We start from the raw sequence: 17,806 nt of genomic DNA, 5'->3' as shown, positions 1-17,806 counted from the left end.
TCACAGGAAGGAGTTTTGTTAGTGGGAGGGATCAAAAGCTACATTATCAGGATTCACCTTGGTAAGTGATTCGATTTATGTAGCCTCAATTTTAGAAGTTATTTATCAGTGCGTCGACATTTTTAATGTCGAACTATTCAAAATTTATTTTAAGAAATTGCGACAAATAAATGAAAAAAAATAGCACGTGTGTCTCAATTAATGAACCACGAATAAGGGCTTTTGCCGACACTTATAGTGACGAACGATTCATAGATTGTATAACGATTAAATGAATGTAATATTACCAGGATATAAACTTGTGTTATCACAAGCATGAAACTATTTCACCAGTTGGTAATCTATCCTTGACAAAAAAACACAATCTCGGCATTAAAACGCAAAAGCTGGAATATACAATCACTCCGCGCGAAAACAAACTATTAGGCTAGAACCTACGCAAAAGTGTAATATTTATATCATGGAAACATCGACTTATAAAGAGCAAGAAGCATGAAAATTTGAAGGGACCGAAAAATCTATAGGGTTATTTAATATATCGAGTTGTGGTGAGTCGGCTGTACAATATGTAATCGGCTTCGTAATGCCTTATACACTTGAGCCTGCACAAAATCAATTAATTATGATGAGTTCTCATTAAACTGAATGATTTTATATAATTAGAATCATTCAAAATCGGCTTCCGGTATTTAAATACATTGTAAATCAATTAAAAATCAACGTTTTTGACAGTTACGTAACTCAAAATTTCGTCAAAGGATTTGTTTTTAATCTGCCCCGAGATGAAGAATAGATATATAAATTATCTCACGATTGAAGTTTTGATGGTTATTTTTGTTTGATAATAACGGAAGCACTGTGAAGATACTACGGAGAAATCACGGGAAAAAAAAAGAAACATATGTTGAAATTCTTTTAACAGTTATCGAAAGAATTAGAGACGGAGCCTAGGGCTAAATATCTCGTTAATAAAGATAGAACAAATTTAGTGACGGATACTCTGGAGGATTCACTGTAGGAATAAATGCATTTTGAAAGGTCTTTCTTAAAAAAAATCCCAAAGGAATTCTCTGGGAGAATTGTTTGAGAATCTCGTTAAAAAATTCCTTCAACTATTTTGATGAATTTTTTCGATATTTTCTTCATTGTCGGTTGGCTCATCTGCATGGTTATTTGATTAATGAAACCATTGCGTGAGTTTTAAGATGGACCCACTATTAGCAAAATTATAAAAATTAATGATTCATAAATGAATGAATAAAAAAATAATTTCCATTTTTTTCCTACACAATGTACCTGGGGGATTTCCAATTCATTCTACATTACGTTATCAATTTTTTAAAACACTTTCCTCGGTGCATGTACAATTCGGTTCCGCAAAAAATATTTATTTGAAACAAATAGAAATGTGTTTCCTTTTTACCATTCCTACTTCAAGTTGGGACTCCATCAACTAATTTCAAACAAAGTGAGTAAACCATCCGAAGCGGAAACTTTTGATTTGCAAATATTGAAAAAATCTTAGTAAAAATTTCAAACAGAACAGTATTTTCAATGTTAAAGAGGCATTCAGGTAGAAGTCTTCAGTTGTAGCCCTATTGTGATTTAAACGTGATTAAAAACGCCAAAGCTATCATCTCACAAAATAAAAAGCGCTAGAGTTCTATCAATGAATTCTACTTTCAAATTGCCGCTTTTCTACCACAAACATCCAATTATACCGCACACAGAGTTGGTCCTTACCTTCCGTCTGTGGCTCGTTTCATTCACCGGTTCTGCGAGCGTACAACCGCATACTATCCCAGTCAGAGACCCCCTCCCGGCCGGAGTGGAGTAAAGTGAAAGTGCAATAACTCGTTCTCTGCCGGAGAATAGTGCAGCCCGAAGTGCTGCCAACCCGACCGCAACAAAATGGACAGCTCACCGGATTTATCGTTGAAACTTCGTCGCGGATCCAGCGACTCCCGCGACTCATTCTACATGGACTTTGCCCAGGGCATCGATTCGGACATCGAAGATGTCGTGACCCAGGCTTCGGGTGGTGCCCCACACAGTTCGCATACACCGGTGGGAACGGTTACCACTCCGAGTGCTTTGGCCCCTATCACGACAAGCAGCACCACTGCCAGCATACCGGACGTGACGGTTATGTCGGCGTGTGGCACCAGCCATTCCGGAACGGCAATAATCCCCGAAGATCCGGAAGATTTGGACGATGATGACATGGAGGAGGAGATGGGACCGGTTCCGCCGCCAATGCCGGAGCTGGGGGACCATCCGATCCCTTCGGTGGCCGCAGGGATGGATATGCCGTTGCCGCCGCTTCCAACGCTGGACATAGACGACAGGTTAGTAAACGTAAACGTTTTTGTAGAAGAAGATAGTTCAAAATTATAACTTAAGCTCAATCTCACTTTATAAGGAAACAACAATATTTTTTATATCGTTTAACGTAACACAGCAAATAGCATACAATATGTCAACCTCCCATATCTTCCTTACCTACTTACCATAAAAATAGTATTCTGTGCAATTGTTCTGTACACATTAGTACTGGAATGTAAGTACAAACTTATCATTTCGTAGTGAAAACTCATTCTTCAAATCATAATGAAAAAATTGGCTCAAGAGAGCAATTTTATCCGACGGAAAGGAGAAGATATATTCATGAGTAATTTTGCTATTATATAGCTTCATATTGGATTATAGCACTGCAAACATCTAAAAAAATACCAAACAAAATTAGCTCAAAAGGGATTTGCTTCTTCAGCAATATCCTTCATTATGGTTTGAAGAATGAGTTTACACTATGGGATGATGAGTTTATTTTTACATTCTAGTACTAACGTGTTTGAACATGTTTCAAAATTTCTCCATAGTAATTTCCATATAAACCTACATCGTCTTTGGGCCACCTTTCAATCACCAACTAGAGAGCTGAAAGTTTCACAGAACGCTACTTTTACAGTAAGGATAGTAATGAAGATATGGGAAGTCGTATTTTCAAACATTTTTAAATTTCGATTACAAATTTGGTCGAAATCGGTAATGGTCGATCACATCTGCTATGAAATAACCCATTTGTAGTTTCCGTTTCAATCGTCCCCTCAGAGTTGTGACGAAAAACATGTGATGCACATAATGATGGTTGACGCGACACGATAAAATACAATTGTCTAAATTGCCCAAGGGCAGATGGTGTCGATCCGCTAGAACTCATGGCACATGGAAATATTTGACTTGGTGCTGCATTACCAACGGTTGAGAAATACTGTCCCTCGAATAGCTGGGCAAATAAATAGCGAAGGGGAACATTGAGCGAGTAAGTGCAATATTTGACCCATATTTTTTTCCCCTGAGCTGCAGCATTCCAAACATTACTCGAATGTGGGTGAGTTATGAATGATCTTATTATATGATAAGAAGTTGGAATGAGAGCGCAACCTGGAAAAAGGGATTTTGTTACATATCCCGAGCAATCAGTCAGCCTAGGGACAGCCTAGGGGTAATATCACTTACTTTTTATTGATTGGCATTCCTTTCCGAATGTGGCACTATTGGTTGGGTCGAATCGGAAGGATAAAGGACGAAAGGGAGGCCAATTGAATTGAAATACTGGCATATATTTTTTCCGATCAATAGAGTTTACGTGGGTTGAATGGGAATAATAGTACACCATCATGTGGTTGGGAAGTAGAGTAAGGTGGGGCAAAAGTTCGACCTTAGTGGTATAATCAAAGTTTCCAGGAAAACAATAGCAGTTGAAACAAAACAAACACCAAACAGTGAACCTTCAACATATTGGCCATAATTTTGCTGAACAAACTTGTGTCAAAATATTTACCCATTTTTAGTTATAACAGTTTCAAATTGATTGTCTTAAACAAACTTTTGCCCCACCGGTGGCATACTTTACACCAGCCGTAAACTTAAGTTTGCCGAAAAATACACACTAAATTTTCATTAAAAATTTGCCCAAAACCGGGTTAATTGTAATATACTCAAAAATAGCAGTTTTTCGCAAAACTAAGAGGAAATGTAAAATATTGGTGACAGTTTTCGCACAATCAGACAAATTTTGCTAAATTTAAAGATATCATGTGGATTTTAGGCAATTTGCGAATTTTTCCGTGAGTTTATACATGGGTCGAACTTTTGCCCCGCTGATTCGAACTTTTGCCCCACTATGGGCCAAAAATTGTTTCCAAGCATTTATGCAAAAACTAATACACCTCAAAGCAACCTTATGATAGGCCTAGAAACGCCCTTACATAAAATATTGAAAAAGATTTCATCTTTAATTGGTTCCATGCAATGAAAGTATGACCAAAAATTACAATATTCACGGCAAAAAACAACAAATAGCCATAACTTTTCCAAATCTCAATCGATTTTTATGATATTTGGAGTGAAAGTCTCTTACTTGAATAGCATTTGAACCACCGTGACATTTATAAGTTTTGTTTTGAATTGGGCTAGAAATCTTAAAAAAAAACTCTTACCCCAATCGAACTTTTTCCCCACTTTACTCTAATGATCAGGAAAATTATGTCAGTTTGAACCAATAACCATTACCAACCATTTGGGTGTAGTGCTTTGAAATAGAACCCTTCAATACTTCAGTCGTCGCGCTGTTGTATTTTGTACAACACTGGTGAAAAACCTCGCTTTTCGTTCACAACAGCAGCGTGGTGGTTCTGACGGTGGCCAACCACGCGACGACTGGAAGGTTAAAGCCACTTTTTGTTATTTTGATTAGTATTATATTGCCTAGACAACCAGAAGTCGCATAACAATTTACGAACAAAGTCGTTTATTTATACAAATTGCATCATACCCACACTACCTAGTGAGTGAAATCGTTTGACCCAGGGCTGCCCAACGTACGGCCCGCGGGCCGCATCCGGCCCGCGACCATATTTTGTGCGGCCCGAGGGTTCGAAGATTCTTCTCATATTTGGCCCGTTGACTATTCTACCAACCCAAAGTTACAACATACCAGGACTATTTATTTTTCAATTGAGTGTCAACCGAATATTTTGGCTAGGTAAAAATTTAAATTATTTTGTTAGTTTTTTTTGTAATCTTCTTATATATTTAATTTTACGCGTGATTCAAATTCTAAATCTCAGATTCTGGATATCTCAACAATGTGTTTTATCATGATTGGGCAAAAGTTTGAATTTTCATACATAATTTCACTGAATCATAAGCTAATATTCTCACAGAATCCAGTTAATAATTTTAACCAATACCTGGGCGTAATTCACGCAGAATCTTTGACAGTATTATAAAGAATACAAGCTTTTTACTAAACCTTGAACAGGATTTAAAAAAAAAACCTGGGCACGACTTTGATGGAAAACATTTGCAAGACTCTCACAGAATTTTCTCCAGTATTCCAAGGACTTCTTCCCAGGATTTTCAACGAATTCAATACATAATTCTGGGCTAGATTACAATATAACGCTATGTAACTTTTTGTCAAAAACTTAAGCGATATTATAATACAATTTTGAGCAGGTTTCTTTTGAATTACTTTTTACCACTCTCAATGATTTCAAGCTTTCTAAATGATTATTGAGTAAGATTCTGAAGGAATCCAAGATTTTCGTAATAGCTTGATCAAGATTTAAGCATATTCTGGGTCATGGTTATAGTACTTGGTTGGATTCTGATAGAATATGAAGTATGATTTTTATAAAATCCTGGGAATTTTTTAACACGATTCAAATTTCTAGATTCTTCGAAATATTCTGAACTGCATTATTATTTAATTTAAAAGCAACTCTCACAATATCCTGCAAAATGCTTAACATCAATTACACTGCGGAACACGTTTTTGTCTCCAGCATCAAAATACCTCTATTTATTTAATTAAGGGTTGCTGAATCCATTGCCATTTACAGAAATATCGTAGCACGTCTAGTTTTTGAGATATTGGTTGTTGGAAATGCAAAAATTGACTATTTCAGCCAACTTGCATGCAAGTTTGCCAGCTTGTAAGGCAATTAATTTGCTTAATTTGCCACAGAATTCAAACTTTACGTCTGTAATAATACTTATCATCAAAGTTTATAATACTTTTGATGCGAAAAAGTTATTTTTTGATGGTTTAGAAAAGTATTGTATTTTGCCATATAAGAGAAACGAAGAATTTTGTATGGAGACTGCAAGCATGTAGAAAAAATCGGTTTAATCTAAATTTAATCGTGTAATTTCAACCAAAATATATCTAAAACAAAAGTTTAAGTCCTCTTTTGCATGCTTGGTGGATAAGATCACAAAAAAGTTTGATAAAATACACTTCAAAATTTAGGTAAACATCAATAAAACCAATGTTTCAAACAACTTTGGCGACCTGTAGCTAAAAATTGTGACGTGCTGGGAAATTTCTGAGAACGGCATCAGGTTCAGCAACCCCAAATCTACTAGAGACACATAATTTGATCCTTGAGACAAGCAAAAATGTCATTTTTGTTGCGCTGTGTTATCTGTTTTACAATTACTTAAAATGAAATATATTTATACAGATTTTTGGCAGATTTCATAAAATTAATTTGCCGATTTTTGTCAGATTTCATGCAAATATTTGTGCAGTTTACAAATGCGGCCCGCGACACAAAATTGTTTCTGTGATTTGGCCCGCCGTTCAAAAAGGTTGGGCAGGCCTGGTTTGACCGATGAGTTTCCTCGCATAAAACGGCATTTTATGAGTTCATATGTACATTTCGTTCCATCCCGTATACTCGTACAATGCACACTGGGCCAGGAGCAGAATTTAGCCAGACAAAACCTCTAGCGCTTTAGGAGTGCATTATTTCGGGTTGGTGTCAAAGGAGACTTATCTTGAATTTGTTTGTTCTTCAATTTGATGATAAAAGTTAGTTGGGAATTTCGCCGCATAGGTGGCGCTGCGATGCAAACTTTTTTGTTTTGCGTCCTAGAGCTTTTGCGTCTTCGGCAATGTTTTAGAACGTGTAAAAATACGACAAGTTGTCGAAGACACCAAAGTTCTAGGACTTCAAATAACAAAGTTATGGTAAAAAATGTGTAAATCACTTAAGTTTTACGTTTTTTCTACTTTTTACGTCAAAGTCGTAAAATGTTTCATTTTAACAACCATGCGTCGCTTAATTTCGATAACATGCATATACTGTATGAAAAAAAATCTTATTTTTATACACATATTTGAATTTTTGAACAAATTATTGTAAAAATATCATAATTTTTAACATAACTTAACTCAAAACTCAAAAAGTTGCAAATTTTTGCAAAAACTTATCAATGATCCCAAATACGCAATATTTCATTTACCAAATGTCAAAGTTGGCCGGATGTATATTTTGATATATTTGAGATATCTGAATTCAAAATAATCACCTTTTTCATATAAATAGAAAAGACTTATTATTAATTTTATCATTGTACTACAAGATTGTTGACACATTGCGTCAGTCAAGTTTTATCAATCAAATACTTTTCATTAGTCAGGTGTTACAGTATCTAGATATTTTCATATTGTTGTGTGGCTCTTATGTCATCTCCAGCAACTGTCTAATTCGCTATGGCCTGCTATAATTCATTTTTTACATCCTGTTATGACCGCGTCGAGACAGTTCTCTCTGACATAAATCACAATTTACAAATCATTAGTATCAAAATAAAAGTATTTGATTAACAAATCTTAACTGACGCAATGTGTCAAAAATTTTGTAGTATAATGATAAAATTAATAATAAGTCCATTCTATTTATATGAAGAGATGATTATTTTGAATTAAGATATCTCAAATATATCAAAATATACATTCGGCAAATTTTGACATTTGGTAGATGAAATATAGCGTATTTGGGATCATTGATAAGTTTTTGCAAAAATTTGCAACTCTTTGAGTTAAGTTATGTTAAAAATTATGATATTTTTACAATAATTTGTTCAAAAGTTCAAATATTCATATAAAAATAAGATTTTTTTTCATACAGTATATGCATGTTATCGAAATTAAGCGACGCATGATTGCTAAAATGAAACATTTTACGTCAAAATCGTAAAAAGTAGAAAAAACGTAAAATTTAAATGATTTATACATTTTTTACCATAACTTTGTTATTTGATGTCCTGGAACTTTGGTGTCTTCGACAACTTGTCGTATTTTTACACGTTCTAAAACTTTGCCGAAGACGCAAAAGCTCTAGGACGCAAAACAAAAAAGTTTGCATCGCAGCGCCACCTATGTGGCGAAATTTCCAACTAACTTTTATCATCAAATTGAAGAACAAACAAATTCAAGATAAGTCTCCTTTGACACCAACTCGAAAAAATGCACTCCTAAAGCGCTAGAGGTTTTGTCTGGCTAAATTCTGCTCCTGGCCCAGTGTGCAATGTAAGTCGGATCAATCCGTAGCAGCTGTCAAATCAAGTTTATTGTCATAAATTAAGTCGCATAAGAGTAAAGACCAGCTCACAATGAAATGTATACACACGCATTGCATGCTATTTTTCATCATATTTTCAATTGCCAAAAATAGAACCCATTTAAAAAAAATATTTTTCAATTTTTGGTTTTATAAACATCATTATACTATTGATACACCTTATGGAGTCATATAATATCGAGACTACGGAACGGTACACTTTGAAGCCGATTTCCGAAGAGTTGGACTATGCTATTATTTTATAGTTCCGTAATGTTAATTGTGAAATACATTCTACATACTTTTTGACGCTAAAATAACTTCGATGATTTTTATAAGCTTCAATAACATGTGGGGCATGTAAAATCAATAATCGCATAAGTGATCTTCATTGAAGAAATAAACATTTCCTTAAAACTATGTAGGAATACGATAGAAACAATGAAATCTATCATCGCAGTCTGCATCTTTAAAAAGACGTATTTACAAAAACATGCTCTGGGTTTCACAGGTTTTTTTTATTCGAAACAAGTCCTAATGTTTTTTTTTTCATAAATTGAGCTTGTTATAAGCCTACCTTATGAAATCAACGGAAATTTACAGAATCATGCTATCAAACCTCAAGAAACCAATAGGAATCTTCACAACTGCTCGTAAGGTAACTACAAGAATACGCTTCACTCTGAAGCATCTTGCTAGAAAACCATATGGTTATGCCTAGAACTCTCAAGATATCGCTTAAGTTAGCTAGAAAAGTTTGCGATATTGGTAAACATTCTCAACTCTCCATCGAAAATTTTCAAAAGTTTATTTTTCCCAAATTACCACTAGTACTCCCCAAATTCCACTGAAAACCTTTTCAAACCCCGCAAGATTTCACCAGGAATACTCAAAATACCACCAAAAATCCGTAGTACCTCGCTAGGGATTCACAGGACGCCATAGAAACACTCAGTACAAAAACATCCCAGTGTCCGCTAGAAATCTCCGGACATTCTCAAAAATCCTTTGAAAGTTCTGAGAAGCCCTCCAAAATCAAGAATCTCCTAAAGATTCTCCAGAGTACAGTTAGTAAACTCATAAGCCCAGCTCGTAAGGATCATTTTGATTATTTTATGGGAATCGTATCCCTGATTAAAAATCTTGTATAGAATGTTGGATTGACTTTCAAAAAATTTTTAACGAAGAAGGAAGTAGCTCTATTTAATAATTAAAGCTCTCTCAATCGTATGTATCGCACGCTTAAATGATATTATTGAGAATAAAGTGTAGTTTAAACTGTGTTCGTATTTGTCATGGTGGCGGTATAAAATGGCGCAATAGAGGTCTAAAAATTGATATAAAATATTTTGCGGATTATATGTTTATACTTCTGCGATTCATAAGAATAACGCATTTTATATTATGAAATTCCTTGAATTTTAAAACACATGACTTTCGTTTTATTTATTTTTTTCTATTACTGCGGTTCGTTTTTACATAAACAATATGTGTCATTCCAAATTATTGATTGAAACATTGGGTAAGTCATAGACATTTTATTGCTCCTAGGCTTCGAAGTATATCTACCTACGAAGTTTAGTACGCTATCGTTCCTTTGACAGTGCTTGTGTTTTATTCATATTATTTTTATGTGTTTCACCTACTGGCAGACTCAAGTGGGCTGGTCACACTGTATGAATTACTGAGAAAAGAGGTTGGTTTCTTGTTGAGATACTGGTTAGATTATTGACCTTATGGAACGTTGCGAAAGCATGACCAATGACTATCCCGAAATTATTAAGCACGTACGTGCTTTAAGTAGTTTGTGGGATCTAGGGAAGTATCAACGAAGATGGAGCTCTGAAATGTAATCAATGTGTCTATGATCTGTTGTGAAAATTTTGCCAAAAACGGATCCATTTTGTTGCCAAAATCGAGAGGTGCCAAAAATGGAGCATGCCAAAAACGGAGCATGTCAAAAACGGAATCCTACTGTATATGCATATATATCGCCTCTTTTGTACGTATAATGCCTTTTCGCGACATCTTAAACGTGAAACTTTGCTCATGTAAGCATCGCATAGCGCAAATGGTAATTTTGTTGTTAGACAACCAAAATATACATATGCAGCAATTCCATGAAAAAACAATCTAGTGGGTCACCGAATTCCGTGAAAATTTGCTATTTTGTTCCTTATCCGAAATAAGGATACACGTGTTGTTGGATTTTTTGATTAGGGTGACTTTTTCCAAAAATAAAAATAACAAAGAAAAATCGCGACTTTTGCAAAATTTTTATTTGTTTTTAATTATAACTTTTGAACCGCTTTTGAAGGCCTCGGGACAAAAGGGGCTATTGCTTTTCTCATGTTTTCATGAAAATTCAGAAAATTTTACGTTTACTGTCAAATTTTCAACGATGTATGTTTTCTAGTTTCTGAGGTATATTTTTTTGAAAATAAAAAATCAGTCATTTTTTATCGGCAAACACTGTAGGTCTCAGTGCATTAGATTTTATATTTAAAAAAAAAATCATTACTTTTGAACATAACAACCGAATTCCAATCTTGTTTATGGAATGAAGCTTAAAATTTCAACTTTTCAGAAAAAAATATAAAACTCTGAATTTTGACAAGTTTGATGATATTCTATGCCCAGGGAAGTCAAGAAAATTTCCATTGCGAAAAGATGTCGACTATGCTTGCTTTGCTGGTAATAACAGTAGAGCTGTTAGACATTATCCTCGAAGGCGCCGCTAGAGCCGTATATGCCCCTTTACACGCATATTCAACGTGGCTAGCAAAGCTAAGCTTGTCTTCGATCATTACCTCAAGATGCCTAAGGGATCGCTTGGATTCTATGATGGAATCACCTACCTAGTTGAGCGTCTGTTGCTCGGACTTGCGGTTGTTGACCACATCCTCCTCAGTCTTATGATGGGCCAGTCCTATTTTCCTAGTCCATTCCTCATTTATGGAGATAGAGTGCGCTGCTGTCAACTCTACTTCCTCCATGGGTTCGTCAGGATGATGTTCAACAATGCGTTCCACGCCTTCTTGTGCCAACCGGATCCGAAGCAAACACCATATTTGCACGGTTGTTGTCCGGCATTCTTGCAACATGCCCTGCCCATCGTATTCTTTCAGCTTTGGACACCTTCTGGATGCTGGGTTCGCCGTAGAGTTGGCACATGGTTCACCCATCGCCGTCACACACCGTTTAACTGCACACCGCTAAAGATCGTCTTTAGCATCCGACGTTCGAAGACTCTAAGTGCTGGCAAGTCCTCCTTGAGCATCGTCCACGTTTCATGCCTTAGAGGACTCTACCGGCCTTATGAACGTTTTGTACATGGTACATTTGGTGAAGGTGTGAATCTTTTTTGACCGCAGCTTCTTGCGGAGACCATAGTAAGCCTGACTTGCACTGATGATGCGCTTCTGAATTTCACGGCTGACGTTATTGTAAGGCGTCAGCAAACATCCACGGTAGACAAACTGTTTTTTTTTTTTTTTTTTAGTATCATTCCAAACATTACATTCATTTCTTATAACTAGGTGTTCTGTGTTATTTGACAACACTTGATTTCACCTGCTTATAAGAGAAAAAAAACGTTTTTAACATACTTAACCTAACTTAACCTAAACATATAACGCATTAATCGTGGCAATAGAAGATTGTAACGATTTTTGCCTGAAATTATTAATGTTTGTATTTGACATTTGTTCCAATGTTTCAACATTGGATATTCTATGTAACTCATTGGTACTATACCAGGGAGGAAGCCTCAGAATCATTTTCAAAATTTTATTTTGAATTCTCTGCAGAGCTTTCTTCCTGGTATTACAACAGCTAGTCCATATTGGTACAGCATACAACATGGCTGGCCTGAAAATTTGTTTGAATATCAACAGCTTGTTCTTAAGACAAAGTTTTGATTTTCTATTAATAAGGGGATAGAGACATTTTACATATTTATTACATTTGGCTTGAATGCCCTCAATGTGATTTTTGAAAGTTAAATTCTTATCTAGCATGAGCCCTAGATACTTAACTTCATCTGACCAATTTATTGGAACCCCTCTCATCGTGACAACATGTCTACTTGAAGGTTTCAAATAAAGAGCTTTTGGTTTATGTGGGAATATTATTAGTTGAGTTTTGGAAGCATTAGGAGAAATCTTCCATTTTTGCAAGTATGAAGAAAAAATATCCAAACTTTTTTGCAATCGACTACAGATAACACGCAGGCTTCGTCCTTTGGCGGAGAGGCCTGTGTCATCCGCAAACAAAGATTTTTGACATCCCTGAGGTAGCTCAGGTAAGTCAGATGTGAAAATATTGTATAATATTGGTCCCAAAATGCTGCCTTGGGGAACACCAGCTCTTACAGGAAGTCTTTCAGATCTGGAGTTCTGATAATTAACCTGAAGTGTACGATTTGACAGATAACTTTGAATTATTCTAACAATGTATGTTGGAAAATTAAAGTTTTTTAATTTTACAATCAAACCTTCATGCCAAACACTGTCGAATGCTTTTTCTATGTCTAGAAGAGCAAGACCAGTAGAATAGCCTTCAGATTTGTTGGAACGGATCAAATTTGTTACACGTAAAAGTTGATGAGTGGTCGAATGTCCATGGCGGAATCCGAACTGTTCATTGGCAAAAATTGAATTTTCGTTGATGTGGGCCATCATTCTGTTCAAAATAACCTTTTCAAAAAGTTTACTGATGGAGGAAAGCAAACTGATTGGACGATAGCTAGAAGCTTCTGCAGGATTTTTGTCTGGTTTTAAAATTGGAACAACCTTAGCATTTTTCCATTTGTCAGGAAAATATGCTAATTGAAAACATTTGTTAAATATATCAACTAAAAATGATAAGCTACTTTCTGGAAGTTTCTTGATGAGGATGTAGAAAATTCCATCATCGCCAGGAGCTTTCATATTTTTGATTTTTTTAATAATAGTTCTCACTTCTTCCAAATCAGTCTCCCAGGCATTTTCGAAAACGTTCTCTTGATTGAGAATATTTTCGAAGTCCTGAGTAACTTCATTTTCAATTGGACTAGTAAGTCCTAAATTAAAATTGTGCGCACTTTCAAACTACCTAGCAAGTTTTTGAGCTTTTTCGCAATTAGTTAGTAATAATTTGTTTTCCTCTTTCAATGCCGGTATTGGCTTCTGAGGTTTTTTCAAGATTTTCGATAATTTACAAAAGGGCTTAGAGCCAGGGTCCAATTGAGAAATTTTATTTTCAAAATTTTTGTTCCTTAATTGAGCAAAACGTTTCTTGATTTCTTTCTGCAAATCCTGCCATATAATTTTCATAACAGGATCGCGAGTGCGTTGAAATTGCCTTCTCCTCACGTTTTTAAGACGGATCAAGAGTTTAAGATCATCGTCTATAATCACGGATTCAAATTTTACTTCACATTTTGGAATTGCAATGCTCCGGGCTTCAACAATGGAATTTGTTAAAGTTTCAAGAGCATCAAGTTTAGTTTCTAAAGAAATGTTAACATCAAGATTGGAGTCAACATACGTTTTATATATATTCCAATCGGCTCGTAAATAATTGAAAGTGGAGCTGATAGGATTGAGAATCGCTTCTTGGGATATTTGAAATGTAACAGGGACATGATCAGAATCAAAATCAGCATGAGTAACTAATTGGCTACAGAGATGACTAGAGTCGGTTAAGACCAAATCAATCGTAGATGGATTTCTAGAAGAGGAAAAACATGTGGGGCTATCAGGGTATTGAATTGAGAAATATCCTGAAGAGCACTCATCAAATAAAATTCTGCCGTTGGAATTACTTTGAGAATTATTCCATGACCGATGTTTGGCATTAAAGTCACCAATGACAAAAAATTTTGACTTATTGCGAGTTAATTTTCGCAAGTCAGTTTGAAGCCAATTAACTTGCTGTCCAGAGCATTGAAAAGGCAAATAGGCAGCTATGAAAGTATATTTACCAAACTGTGTTTCAACAGAAACACCTAAAGTTTCAAAAACTTTAGTTTCAAATGATGAAAACAGTTGATGTTTTATACGCCCATGAATGATGATTGCAACTCCCCCACATGCCCCATCAAGTCGATCATTACGATAAACAAAAAAGTTAGGATCTCTTTTGAGTTTAGATCCAAGTTTTAAATACGTTTCGGTAATAACTGCTATATGCACGTTATTAACCGTAAGAAAATTAAACAGCTCGTCCTCTTTACCATTCAGAGAACGAGCATTCCAATTTAATATATTTAAATTATTATTTGGATCCATTAGAAAAACGTAATCCAATAACAATTTGATTTGTAAATTTCACACCTACTTGGACTGCTTCAGTCATAGTGGTGGCTTTGAACATTGCATCAATCATTAGATTCAATTGTTCAGTTAGAAAATTAAAATCAGAGGCAGACATGTCATGTGATTTCCCATTGGAATTTTCGGTAGACGAAGAAGCGGAGTTACCTGTGGCGGTAGGGTTTTTTCCATTTGATTTGAAACAAGTAGAATGGGTACCCATGGATCGAACAAGGGAGGAGTTCGAATTTCCTGCTACGATATCGGCAAAGGATTTTCCGTGGGTAGATACATTCGAAATTGAAAGATTCGAACGGCTACCCGACGGATTAAAATTAGTTTGTGAATGAGCATGATTATGATCTTCCTGATGGGTATGATTCATGATCAAGCGATCGTTAACTGAAAAATGAGCATTTTTCGATACTCTACCAGGCAAATTCCGGAAACGACCGTTATCGTAACGGATATTACCTTTCATCTGCCTGGCACGAGCCTCAATGACCTTTTTGCGTGAAGGACAATTCCAAAAATTGGACTTATGGTTAGCCCCGCAATTACAACATATGAATTTGGTGGTATCTTCCTTCACTGGACAGACGTCTTTGGCGTGAGAAGAACCTCCGCAAATCATGCATTTAGCATCCATGCGACAATTTTTTGTACCATGACCCCACTTTTGGCACCGACGGCACTGAGTGGGGTTCTGGTAATTTCCTCCAGGTTTCTGGAAATGTTCCCATGTCACACGGACATCAAACAAAAGTTTTGCTTTTTCTAAAGCTTTAATGTTATTTAGTTCTTTTTTGTTAAAGTGAACTAAATAAAATTCTTGAGAAAGCCCTTTCCGAACAATGCCAGATTGGGTTCTCTTTTTCATAATGATTACTTGGACTGGGGAAAATCCAAGTACCGTAAAACGGGGTAACTTTGATAGTTTTTTGGAAGAAAACTTCAATATTTATGCATGCTGTTTCAAAGAATTACATTTTATATTTTTAAAACAAGTACTGACATCCTAGCTATCGATTGTACTTGATAGATTGCCAAAAGATTTATTCTGTATGGATATATTATTTTTCATATAATCGAAAGTCGGTTTTCTGTTTTGGGGTAACTTTGATAATCGAACAAAATTTATTGAATTATGAAACATTTATAGGGCGTTACATACCTCTAGGCGTTTAACGCTATATGTAAATTTCTGACTTAGATTACAAAAATGGTCCCAGTTTGTAAAAATGGATTTCGCTAAGAGATTTGAGACCGAATTCATGTTTTACTATAACTAGGCTGTCAAGGATAAGTGACGAACTCATTATGACGTCATCAAATAGTGATCGCAGAACCGATTGTTTGTAAGCGTTGCAAAAATGCTAAAATCTCATAAATTTTCAATATTTGTATATAAATCCTCAAATGCACTTGATTCCAACGAAAATAGCTTTGACATGAAGTGTCATACTATTACTTTTTACTATTTCATTCGTTTTTCTTAACTGATTGACAGAAACTTCGTTTTTTTCGTTTAATATGTCGTGGGTCTCGCACTATCAAAGTTACCCGCATTATCAAAGTTACCCCGTTTTACGGTATATCATTTATTCCATTTTTGATCTCTTCAGGTGATTTATAGTCACTTGAGAGACCTTTCAAGACAACTTTGAACAAACGTTCAGTTTTGTCGTCATAAGTAAAAAAATTGTGCTTCTTCTCTTCAAGATGTTTGAGAAGAAGCTCACGATCTTTAAGAGTTTCCGGCAAAACGCGACAGTCTCCTTTCTTTGCGATTTGGAAGGAAACCTTGATTCCCCTAATGGAGTTCAAGATCTCCTGCCTAAATCCCCCAAATTCGGAACAACTGACCACGATAGGCGGCAATCTTTGCTTCCTCACTTGAATCAATGAGCCTGGGCTAGAGGCTGCTTCGATTTGGTGTTCGGAAAATTTGTCTAGAGCATCGAACTGATTGCTCATTTCGATACAATTATTCATTTCACCCTTGGAAGAAAGTTCGCATTCCGGGGAAACGTCCTTACTTCCATTCTTGCCACGTGTAGTGACAGTTTTAAAACCCACTTTTTTGGAAGGAAGTAGTGAATTCAGAGATTCACCCTTCCTTTTGTTAGTTGTTGATACCATGTTTAATTAATAAACGAAAGAAGACGTGACCTTCGAAAGGTTTTTTCCCAAGACGGTGTCCAAGAAGGATTACCACCGCTAGCTTTCGCCAACGGGTCCAACGAAAAATCGAAGGCACGGGTCCAAACAAGGATCGTAAAGGGATCAATAGTAGCAAAAATAGTACCGTAAAACGGGGTAACTTTGATAATGCGGATAACTTTGATAGTGCGAGACTCTCAACATACTAAACGAAATAACAAAGTTTCTGTTAATCTGTTAAGAAAAACGAATGCAAAAGTAAAGAGTATTAGTATGACACTTCATGTTAAAGCTATTTTCGTTGCAATCAAGTATATTTGAGGATTTATATGCAAATATGGAAAATTTATAAGATTTTAGCAATTTTGAACGCTCTCAAACAATCTATTCTACGATCACTATTTGATGAAGTCATAATGAATTCGTCAATTATACTTGACAGCCTAGTTATAGTAGAACATGAATTCGGTCTCAAAACTCTTAGCGAACACTATTTTTACAAACTGGGACCATTTTTGTAATCTAAGTCATCAATTTCCATATAGCGTTAAACGTCTAAAGGTATGCAACGCCCTACAAATGTTCCGTAATACATTCAATTTTGCTCCATTATCAAAGTTACCCCAAAACAGAAAACCAACTTTCGATTATATGAAAAATTATATAACCATTCAGAATAAATCTTTTGGCAATCTATCAACTGCAATCGATAGTTAGGATACCAGTACTTGTTTTAAAAATATGAATTATATTTCTTTTAAATTGCATGCATAAACATTCAAGTTTTCTTCGAAAAAACTATCAAAGTTACCCCGTTTTACGGTACTGAAAAGTACTGTTTTGATAGCACTGAAAAGTACCGTTTTTAATTTTAGCACTGAAAAGTACTGTTTTTGTAGCACTGAAAAGTACTGTTTTATTGCTTTAGGT

The 17,806-nt window shown here is 35.5% G+C and overlaps 1 protein-coding gene across 1 annotated transcript in view; it reads left to right on the top strand.

Annotated features, from left to right (window-relative positions):
• Nucleotides 1-17,806, top strand: part of LOC5568407 (otopetrin-2) — a 96,380-nt gene that overhangs the window by 12,235 nt on the left and 66,339 nt on the right. Inside the window, exon 2 of the mRNA XM_021841356.1 lies at nucleotides 1,731-2,348. Within this exon, the coding sequence (XP_021697048.1) occupies nucleotides 1,912-2,348 (437 nt within the window). The 5' untranslated portion in view covers nucleotides 1,731-1,911. The remainder of the gene's footprint in view (nucleotides 1-1,730; nucleotides 2,349-17,806) is intronic.

The sequence above is a fragment of the Aedes aegypti genome, chromosome 1 (genome assembly GCF_002204515.2).
Source record: "Aedes aegypti strain LVP_AGWG chromosome 1, AaegL5.0 Primary Assembly, whole genome shotgun sequence".
Lineage (NCBI taxonomy): Eukaryota > Metazoa > Arthropoda > Insecta > Diptera > Culicidae > Aedes > Aedes aegypti.
This window is presented reverse-complemented; position numbering and strand designations above follow the sequence as displayed.